The sequence below is a fragment of the Ursus maritimus genome (assembly GCF_017311325.1).
Source record: "Ursus maritimus isolate PB19 chromosome X unlocalized genomic scaffold, ASM1731132v1 scaffold_X1, whole genome shotgun sequence".
Taxonomy (NCBI): Eukaryota; Metazoa; Chordata; class Mammalia; order Carnivora; family Ursidae; genus Ursus; species Ursus maritimus.
The window spans coordinates 72,219,052-72,230,543 of NW_024423319.1; the positions used below are offsets into that span (position 1 = coordinate 72,219,052).

The following is an 11,492-nucleotide window of genomic DNA, read 5'->3' on the forward strand; positions in this document are numbered from 1 at the left end:
GGCAAGAGAGCACACGCAAAAATGAACATGATTAGCCACCAGGGAAATACGAGTTAAAACTACAGTGAGATGTCACTACACAAGCATCATAATGGCTAAAATAAAAAAATAATGACAACATCAAATGCTGGTGAGGATGCAGAGAAACTGGATTCCTCATACACTGCTGCTGGGACTGTACAATGGTACAGACACTCTGGAAAATGACTTCCTAAAAAACTAAAATACACTTATAATATGACCCAGCAGTTGCACTCTTGGGCATTTTCCCCCAGAGAAATGAAGACCTTTGTTCACACAAAAACCTGTACACGAATGTTTACAGCAAGTTTATTCATAAGAACCCCAAACTGGGAACAACCCAGAAGTTAAATGGCTAAACAAACTATAATGTATCCATAACATGGACTACTACTTAGCAATAGAAAGAGGTGAAATTTAAGATATGCAACAACTTGGACAAATGTCCACTTCTCTCATTTATAAGAAGATGTGTGTGGGCTGAGGCAGTGTCTCAAGGGCCTTCCTGTTTGGGAATTCAAGATACAGATGAGCAGAATGGGGCAGGATGAGAGCATATTTAGAAGAGCTTAGGGGTTTGTATCTATTTTATATATTATTTTGTGTTTTAGAACTTTTAGAGATTCAAAACAAACAGAAAGAACTGGCTCGATGAATTCCAGCTGTTGTGTTTCACGGGCATCCTATGGAGCCCACTTTGGAACCCGGGAACTCAGGAGAAGGGGAATTTAGGGTAGTTGCATTTTGTTAGCAAAAGCCGTAGAGTCTGCTTGGTTGCAGTGAATGAGTTAAAGAAGAGTGGCTGTTGCCTTCTTACACTGAGATCTTCCACTTAAATTAGTGTAAGACCTAACCTGAAAGGACTCTGTGTCCCCAGGAACATTGGGAAATGTAAAGGTTCACCAGTCAAGGGACCTGAAAAACAAGAAAGGCCCATTGCCTCCTGAACACTAGGAGTAAGGGGAAGTCCATCATCAGAGCACATTTAGTTGGTGGTATAGTGTTTGTTATGGGATCCTCAAGCATGACCAGCGTCTGCACTGTGTTCGGGTTTGGAAATGAAGTAGGGACTGAGTCCATGAATGATTCTACAAGACTGATTGCTACACATAATATTCCAAGTCGAGATTGTACACGCGGGATTGAAACCTCACTAAAACCGGAAGCAACCGTTGCTACGGGGTCTAATGGGGGTGTATTTAGGGTCTCCCAACAGCCAATCCTCGTGCCAGGCGTTTTCGAGGGGGCGTAGCCCTGAAGAGGCAGTGGCCAATGGCAAAGTGGCCATGAATAGGGTGAGGGCAACTAGGGGATGACGTGAGCGGAATGCAGCAGCGAGGGGAGGCTGGGGACCCGCGGCGTGTTCCGGGGTTGGAGCTGTTAGTCTGAACTGTATCCGGTACTTCAGCGGCCACCCATCTTCCATTCTCACCTGCCGTTAAACATCATGGAAGATTCTCAGAGTGAGCAACAGCGGATAATACGACGCCACCACCGCGAGAAGAAAGAGCTGCAGGCCCGCATCCACAGCATGAAGAATTCGGTCCCCAAGAGCGACAAGAAGAGAAGAAAGCAGTTGCTCCTAGATGTGGCCCGCCTCGAGGCCGAGATGGAGCAGAAGCACCAGCAGGAGCTGGAGAAGTTCGAAGACAATTTCCCCGATAACCTTGACTCCGTCACAGAAGATCTTGCCAAGATGGATCTTGAGAATCAGCCTCCCCACCAGTCGAGGGCTCAGAGAAGGCGCGAAAGAAGGGCGGCCCTCGAGAGAGAGCGCCAGGAGAGGATCTCCGAGGCCGAGATGGAGCACCTGGCCAGCTTCCGCCGCGAAGAGGAGGAGAAGATCGCCGTAATCCTAGGGTCCAAGAATCTGGAGCTGAAGGATATCCCGGCCGACGGCCACTGCATGTATCGCGCCATCCAAGACCAGCTGGTGTTCTCCGTGACCGTGGAGAGCCTGCGGAGCCGCACCGCCGATTACATGCGCAAGCACGTGGACGACTTCCTGCCCTTCTTCAGCGACCCAGACACCGGCAACGCCTACAGCCGCGAAGATTTCCTGAGCTACTGCGACGACATCGTGCGCAGCCCGTCGTGGGGAGGCCAGCTCGAGCTGCGGGCCCTGTCGCACGTCCTGCAGACCCCCATCGAGGTGATCCAGGCCGAATCGCCTGCCATGGTCATCGGGTGTGAATACACCAGGAAGCCACTCACCCTCGTCTACCTGCGCTACGCCTGCAACCTCGGAGAGCACTACAACTCGGTGAAGCCGCGCGATGCCGGCGCCGTCGGGGGCGCGGCCCCGCGCCTCTTCTAGGCCGGACGCCGCCGTCGCCATTGCTGCCGCCATTGCCGCCGCCGCCGCCGCCGCCGTCGTCTCAGTAGGCTCCGTTTTTTACCCTTCGGTTTTCTCGGTTTTTTTCTTGCTTCGTTTTACTCGAAAGGTGAAGGCGTCCCCCCCCCCCACCTTCTCCGCCCCATCCCCCCAAGCCCGCGTGCCCCTACCTGGCCCTCCTATCCTCTTCTCTCCCTCATTCATTGCTTTTGGGGCTGGGGGAGACTCAGGACCAGGGAAAGATCTGTACAGTACTACCTGAGGGGAGCAGGTTGGGCAAATTTTAACCGCTTCTTGCCCTTAAGGGGCCTTGCGTCCCTCGCTGATGAGAATTGGTCCTGCTGCACATGCCTTTGAGATCAAAATGGAAATTTCGTTTGATGCATTCTTAATTTGGGAAAAATTAGTTTGGCTCAGAATCTTCGAATTGTCCCATGAATACATTGCATTTTAGATAAAGTTGGTATTTCTGTGATCCAAATGCTTTGTGAGTGCCTTTTGTTTATTCTTGGGGAACAAATGTGTCGCGGGCTGTTTTGGGGGTTGCTTTTTACTTCAGCTGGGCGTCCGGAGATGTCTCAAGTTATGAACAAGAGCTCCTCTAGTATTTTGTTTTGTTTTTTAATACAAACTTGTGTGGTTCGCAATTAATTTTACTTATTTAGGATTTGCTGAAGTCTATATAAGAGCATTTGTTAAACTTAGAAATTATATGTATGTGCTAAACATAGAAATAAAATTTACAAAACCTGATAGGTAAGGTTCACTTTGAGATGTGAAAGATCTTAAGGTAATTTCCTATATTAAAGATAGGAAGGGATATGACTTTATTCAAGTAGTTGACCCATTTCATTTTGTGTACAACTGGTAGGAAGCAAAAAGAGACCCACCAAGAGACAGCTTAACTCTCTGTGAGACCAGAGCTAGTAAGTTTTCTTTACTGTGAGACATGAAAGGGTACAACTTTGTTCAAGCAGTTGATCCAGTTTGTTTTCTCTACAAGTGGTATAAACTGTGAAAGATCTGAACCTAGCATATTTTCCTTAAGTCCTAGAGATAGGAAACTATTTTAAAAGATTTTAAGACCTAAAAATAGTCAATCCATTTTGTTGTATCTACAACTGGCATGAGGCAAAAAGAAGTGACCAATCTACTTTTGTTGATAGTCGAGACTTGTTGATACCTTGAGTTTGCCAGTAGAATAGTAAAAGTGAAACAATCCACAATAAACAATTTACAATTTTTTTAATCTTTAGATCCTGTGTTTCAGTGAGGTTACTTCATTTCATTTAAAAATATCCATTGTACACGCCAAATGTTCTAAAAATATATAAATACAAAATTAAAAAAAATATTATGCAACTTGTTTTAAAAATAAAAGTTTTCAAAATACCTGGTTCTCTGTTTTTATGTAGCAGACTTAGTTTGTACAGCGTTTGTATCCTAGGATCTGCTTCAGCAAAGGAATCCTGGAGGGTTAGGGAGAGGAGTTGGGGGCCGGATAAGGAGAGGACTGGCCTGGTAGCAGCCTGCAGTGGAGTGTTTCCCAGGAAAGGATTTAGGGAGGAACTTTATCTAGAGGCTGACCAGAGTTGATGTTTCACTTGGTGAAAAACATCCTGAAATGGTTTGTTTAGGGATGGTCTCATATCTGTGCATGAAGAAGAACTCCCACTTCCAGCAACTCTGAGTCAGGGCTACCTTGCAGAAAGGAAAGAAGTGCCACTGGTTTTGGGTTTTTTTTGGGGGGGGGGATGGACGTGGGAGGGTGTTCCCAAAATGCAAAGAGGGAAATCCTGCCAGGTAGCTCACCATGTAAATATGTGTCAGATAAGTTTCAGACGGCCAGCCGACTGAGACGAAGAGGCCCCTGAGAAAACCAGGGATTGGGGTGCATTATAAGAAGGCCTTTTATAGGGCTGAGAAGACTGGCTGGGGAAGAGAGACGAGGCCCAGAAGGGAGACAATCTACAGAAGGGTGCCTGGCTGGGAAGGAGGGTGAAAGTTGGGGAAGGGGTCAGCCTAGAAGGAAGAATGGGACATGGCAGGGGAAAGGAGCACAGGCTGAGGAAGGGGACCAAGGGGATGAGCAGGGCATAGGCAGTAAAGAGAGCGTGGGTAGAGGAGGGAAACTGCAGGGTGTATAGGACACAGGTGGGCAAAGGGGGCCTGACTGGGGACGGGGGGAGGACCGGATGGAGGAGGGATCCTGGCTGGTAAAGGAGCCACCAGGCTTAGAAGGTTGCACAAAGCTGAAGAGGGGGCCCAGGCTGGGATGGGAACATGACTTGGGAAGGGAAAAGAGACCTGCCCCCAAAGGGGGTAGAGGCAGCAGAAGGGGTCCTTGCTGGAAAATTGGGCGTAGACAGAGAAGGGGGCTTAGGTAGGTAGGGGGCACAGGCTGGAGAAGGGCCATATAGTGTGGAAGCGGTCATGGCAGGAGAAGGGAGCCTGGCTGGGAATGGGGAGATGTCTGGGAGGTGCTGGCTACAAGGCACTATGGTGCAAGCTGGGAAAGGTGGCCTGGGGATAGAGGCTTGGGTGGGCAAACAGGGCCAGGCAGGGAAAGCATGCTTATCTGGAGAGTAGACCTGGCAGGGCAAGGAGGAATATCTTGGGGAAGAGGGAACAGGCAGAGAAGAGGGACATGAAAGCGGGCAAGAGAACCTAGCTTTGGACCAGGGCACAGGGTGGGGAAATAGGTCTGGCTAGGAAGGGGATAATGGGGGAGGGGCTGGTTAGGGAAGGAGGAATTGGCTGGTCAAGGGAAGGAGGCATAGTTGAATTAGGGGGCAAAGGATGAGAAAGGAGTTTTTGACTGGTAAAGGTCGGGGGGAGGGGAAGCCTGGGGAAGGGCACCTGGCCAGGGAAAGAAATCTGGCTGCGAAAGTAGGCATCAGCTGGTGAGGACATAGGCTGGGTGGGGAAGGGGCCTAGATGTGGGAACGTGCCTGTCTGGCAAAGGGAGCACAGGCATGATCAGGTGGCCCAAGCTGAGGTTGGGAGACTGGCTGGAATGGGGGCCCTAGGAGTGAACATACCCTGGCAGGGAAAAGTGGCCTGACTGGAGAGGGGCTCTAGCAGGGGAGTAGGGCCTGGGAGGGAAGGGGGAGGTTTGCCTGTGGAGGAACACGGAGGCCAGGAAAGGAACCTGGTGGTGGTAGCAGAGGTTTGGATGCCAAGAATGACATCAACTGGGCATGGGGGGGACCTGAAAGCAGGCACCTTGACAGAGGTCCTGGCTGAGGGAGGGCGCATGGTTGAGGAAAGGGACCTAGCTGAGGAGGGGGGCATAGGACAGGAAGGGGAGGACTCCAGCAGAAGGGGAGCAAGCTAGAGAAGGGACTTGGCTGAGGAAGGGGGCCTTACTGGGAAGGAGGCTTGCCTGGGAAGATAAGCATAGACTGGGGGAAGAGGATGTAGGTCCTTCAGTGAAGAGAGCCTGGCTGGGGGGAGAAGTCTGGCTGGGAAAGAGCTGCTACCTGGTGAAGGAGACATGGTCTTAGCATGGGGACACCTGGGGGTGAAAGGGTCCTGACAGGAAAAGATCACATAGCTGGGGAGGGGATTTGACAGGTAATTCAGAACTGAGAGAGGAGGGTGTTTGGCTGGGGAAAGAGGCACTGGCTCCGACAGGCCAGTGAAGGAGCAGCTCCTTGGGAAAGTGATCCAGCTGAAGAGGGAAAAGCCTGGGCCCAGGCTGAGGAGGGGTAACAAGCTGGGGCAGGGGATCGTGATGAGGGTTGCTGCAAAGGGGATCCTGGCTGAGAATGTGGTTCTGCTGGGGAGGGGGTAGAGGTGGGTGGAGAGGGATAGAGGGGCAGCCTGCCTAATAGGGGAAGGAAGCCCATCTAGGGAGCTGGCCTTGGCTGGGGAAGGGGCCTTAGTTGGGGAGTTAGGCATAAGTAGATGAAGAGAGCCCAACCAAGTTGAGGGGACCTGGCTGAGAGAGAAGGCATGGCTGGGTTCCACATTACAGGCATGGTAAGGGCTTCTGATGGGGAAAGGGTAATCTCCTGGGACAGGCTGAATAACGTGGAAAAGGGGGCCCAGCCCTAAGGGGATAGGTATTGACTGAGGAGCAGGGTTAGGGAAGTGGATCTGGGTGAGGAATGGGGAATAGGCTGGTGACAAGGGCCAGCGGCTTGGCTGGTATAGAGTATAAATTAATATGGGGTTTAAAAAATAAGGATTCCTGGCTTTTGAAGGGGGAAGGGCTAGGGAGTGGCACCTGGCTAGGGGAGGAGACACTTGCTAGGGAAGGGATTCTGTAGAATTATCTGCACCTAAAGTAGGTGGGTACTGGATGCGGATGGGGCACTGTTGGGGGGAAGGGTATGCTGGCTAGAGGATGGGGCATGGGCTGGGCAAGGGCCCTATCTGGGGAAAAGGGCACTCCTGGATGATGTGAGCCTTGCTGGGATGCATGGGGTGGGGCGGGGTGGGGGGTGGCTGGTGTTGCCCAAGGAATTTTGTGGCAACTAACCAAAGACAGCACACAGCAGAGTCCATTGTACGAGCTATCCCTGAATCTGAGGGAAGTAACTCTTTCTGTCTTGGGAACCCTAAAGATCTCACTGGGCCTGTTCCAGCTGCCTCCGTTGCGTCTGCCTTCAGCCAGAAGGAAGAGTTACCCCAGGCCAGATCCTAACCAGGCCCAGAGCACAAACCAACAGAGAGTCTTCATTATAGGATCTGGCGGGACATGAATGATGACGTACGGTCTGTTCCGGTTTGTAGCAGTGACCTCAGTCACTGAAGACAGTGCCCGTGCTGGGCAGTTTCATGTCCAAAAGACATGAGCACTAGTCCCAAAGGCATCCAATTCCAGAAGCAACTTTCATTCGTTTACTATTTTTCATTTGTGCTTTGTCGTGTTGCCCCCTCCTGCCATAGCAGCCAAAATTAAAGTACATTTGTCTGGGTCTGAAGTCCAGCTCATCTAACCTACTTCCTGGCTTTGTGACTTGGATAAGTCACCAAATCTTCCCGGGCCTCAGTTCCCTCATCCATAATATGGGACAATTAATACCTGTCTTAGAGATAGCCCTCGGGATATTAAGTGCATTAAATGAAAATAGAGGATACCTGGGTGGCTTAGTCGCTTAAATGTCTGCCTTCAGCTCAGGTCATGATCCCAGGGTCCTGAGATCGAGTCCCGCATCGAGCTCCCTGCTCAGCAGGGAGCCTGCTTCTCCTTCTGCCTGCTGCTCCCCCTGCCTGTGACTGCTCTCTCTCTCAAATAAATAAATAACATCTTTAAAAATAAAAAAAAAAAGAAAAAGAAAATACATACAAAGTGCCCAGTAAATGTTAGCTACTGTTAGTGTCATTATCTAGGAGCCCAAGAACACAACATAATCAGCTGGGGCAGCAACCACCCCTTGATTTTGTCTATTGTGATTTTGGGGGCAACTTGGCCTCTTCCCATAGGTCTCACAGGGGAAGCAGAGCTTCTCCCAGGTCTGTCTGCCCCAGCTGTTACAGCCAGAGCTTTCAGGGCTGCAGTGTGAAAGCAGAAGCCACTAGAGTTCACCCCAAGTGCTTTCCTGGGGACAGGGTGGCCTGCATGCAGGGACACTTCAGACCAGCCAGCATCTGCCTTCTGGGCTTTTTCTACATAAACACATAGACATGCATTTTTTAAAAAATAAAATTGGCATTCTGTTCAAGCTGCCTTTTTTTTTTTAAAGAGAAAGAGAGCATAGGAGTGGGGAGGGGCAGAGGGAGAAGGAGAGAGAGAATCCCAAGCCGACTCCATGCTGAGCACGGAACCCAATGCGGGGCTCAATCCCAAGACCCTGAGATCATGACCTGAGCCGAAATCATGAGTCGGATGCCCAACCCGCTGAGCCACCTAGGTGCCCCCATCTATTGAAGGTACTTTTTTTTTATTTAACAATACATTATAAGCATTTCCCTATGTCCTTAAACAGTCTTCAGTATGATAGTTTTAGTGCCTATATTGTAGCCTGTGAATGTGCCATAATTTATCCTATCTTTTTGTTGGACATTTAGATTGCTTTCAGTTTCTCAGCACTATAAATATGCCACTGTAATGTCCTTGTAGCTGAATGTTTGTCTATATTTCTGATTATTTCCTTTTGATGGGATTTCTGGAAGTGATCTAGGTCAAAAAAAAAAAAAAGCCTTTTCATGCATACTGCTAAATTGCCCTCCAGAAAGATTGCGCCGATTTACACTATCAGGGTGCGAGAGTGTTATTTTCCATATGGTTGCCAACTGAAAATTATCATCTTTGCTAATTTGTTAGATGAAAAACATTGTATTAGTTGACCCTCTGTTGATTACTAGTATGGAAGATATTCTTCTAAGTGTTTATCATCATGTCAGTTTCATTCGTGCAGGAACAAATAATTCTTATTTTATTGCCTGTTCCTGAACTTTGCTTAATTTTCTATTTGTCTTTTTCTTATGGATTTTAATAGGTCCTTCCACTTGTCATTTGACTATTTAACAAGAAATATTTTCTGACTTTTCGCATATGCTGAAGTTCAAAATCATAATGAAATCTGCCTATCAATCTCCTTCTTTATGGTTTCTGCCTCAGTGTCATGCTTAGAAAGGGGTTCCCCATCCTGAGTCTGGATCAGTATTCCTGTATACTTTCCTTCAGGTGTTTATGCTTTCTCTTACTATTTAACTGTATTTAACATCTCCACCTGGAAATGACTTGGGTGTAAGATAAGGACAGACATTGATTTTCCCCCATTATGGTAATTAGCCATTTATTGACTAACCCACCATTTCACCACTGATTTGAAGTACAACCTTCCACATGTATTACGCTCTTATAATATGAGGGTAAATCTTTTCAATCAGTCACACCAAACAGCTGTATTCCAGTGACCTCGGTCTGCAACCGCCAGCTGTCTATTCGTCCATTCATTCCGTATTTTCAGATGAGAACAACAGAAGTAGAGGTGATAAACAAAAGAGATAGAGGGCTAAGAGATCCAGTCCCAGCACTCGCCATCTAGCAGAGATGGCAGACAGGGAAATCGAAATAAACAGAAAGCACGAGCAGTGCTGTAACAAAAGGAGGCACAGAGGAAGGACACCTCATCAGACCTGGGGCATCAGGGGAGCTTAGGAGGCCCTTACAGAGGACAAAGCCCGAGGGGAGGCAGGAGTGAAAGAACAGGGTGTCTTCCTACTTACTGGAGCTGGTGTGGGTGGAGAGGTGAGGGGGTTGTGGGAAGAGTCTGGAGAGGGAGCCGGGCACGGTGGCCTGGCCTTAGTAAACAGGAGTTTTACTCACAGTATTACAAATTAAATAGGGACAAATTAATAACATTTTTCATCACATTAGCAAAGAAATGAAGTTTGAGAATATGTTGATGGGGAAACAGGTACCCTCAAACACTGTTGATGATACTTAAACAAGTACAATCTCTTTGGAGGGCAATTTGGCAACGACCACCAAATTTAAAGCACACAAACCACTATCGGTTATATTTTTATGGGTAGAAAGAAATAGACTGTTTCTCTTGTGCATGACTAAAGTGAAATATATTCAAAAGGATAATATTGCTTGCTTTTGAGAAGGCGAACTGGGTTGCTGGAGGAAAAGGACGGGTGGCAGCTTTTCACCGTGAAATCTCTTGAACGTCTGATATTTTGAACTATATGAATTAATAAATCAATCTAAACCTAACTCACTAAATAAAGTACACATAGCTTTTGACCTAGCAGTCTACATTCAGGGCTCTATACTACAGATCTACATATTACACAACATTATATTTCAAGGATGTTCATTACAGCATTGTTTGTCGAAGCAATAATCTGGGTACAACCTAAATATCCTCAGGAAGGACTAGCTGAATAAATTTTGAATCATCCATATGAATTGTTTCATGTAGAGAGAGGGGTAGAAATGGTAGGTGAAAGGAGAAAGATGGTGAGCTCTTACTTTTAAACTATATGCTTCTATATAGTTGAATTTTTTTATTGTAGTTACATATACATTTGTGGTTACACATATAATATATAAATAATATATATTTATTTATATAAATGTCTCAATTTTAGGAGATATAAGTCTATTTACATTCGAGATATAAATTTATACGATATCCATTTTAACTATTTTTAAGTATACACTTCAGTGGCACTGAGTATATTCACATTGCTGTGCAACCATCACCATCCGTCTCCTGGAATTTCTCATCTTCCCAGATTGAAACTCTATATCCATTAAATGATAACCCCGTTCTCCCTCCTGAAAGCCCCTGGCAACCAACATTCTACTTTCCATCTCTCAATCTGACCACTCTGGGTATCTCACCTAAGTGGATTCACACAACATTGGTCCTTCTGTGACTGGTTTATTTCATGAGGCTTAATGTCCTCAAGTTTCACCCATGTTGTAGCAGGCATAAGAATTTCCTTCCTTCTTAAACCTGAATAATATTCCACTATGTGTATACGCTACATTAGGGGTTATCCATTATATTGTTGAATATTTACGTACAACGCTGGATCTAAAAAAATTGAAAAACTAATTTTAAAAAACTAGGACAGTTTTCCTATCTTCTTTTTGCTCTGAAATAGTGCAAGTAGGATAGGGATTATCTGTTCCTTGAAAGTTTGAAAGAATCCATTCACTCCTGAAACTGGGTCTGGGCCTTTTTGGAAGTAAGAGCCTTTGACAGCCAGGTACAGTCCTTGGAAGAAAAGCTATGCAATGTGAAAACAATCATAATTTATCTAAACTAGACAGGGGCAGAAATTGAAGAACAAGAAGTCAGAAGGTAAAGAGTAAATGTGACAATTTTATCTCTCAGAGGGTGAGTTAAAGATACCATTTCATTTTTGAAGTTAAAAAATTGAGAATGATAGGCTTAAGCATGGTGCTTAACATCATAAAATAACCACCATTAGAACTAAAAACAGATTGCCTATGCTCCCAGTTAGAAGATTAAAAAAAAAGAAGAAGAAAAAGATGGGGCGCCTGGGTGGCTCAGATGGTTGGGCGTCTGCCTTGGGCTCGGGTTGTGATCTGCAGGACCTGGGATCAAGCCTGGTGTCAGGCTCCCAGCTCCACATGGAGTCTGCTTCTCCCTCTCTGCCTCTCCCCCTGCTTATGCTCTCTCTCTCAAATGAATAAATA

The 11,492-nt window shown here is 46.9% G+C and overlaps 1 protein-coding gene across 1 annotated transcript; it reads left to right on the forward strand.

Moving 5' to 3' along the window:
- The first annotated feature begins 1,468 nt into the window (after positions 1 to 1,468).
- On the forward strand, positions 1,469 to 2,338 carry OTUD6A (OTU deubiquitinase 6A). Its single transcript, XM_008712293.2, has one exon. It carries the CDS (start codon positions 1,469 to 1,471, stop codon positions 2,336 to 2,338), a length of 870 nt encoding a protein of 289 aa, XP_008710515.2.
- The last annotated feature ends 9,154 nt before the right edge of the window (positions 2,339 to 11,492 follow it).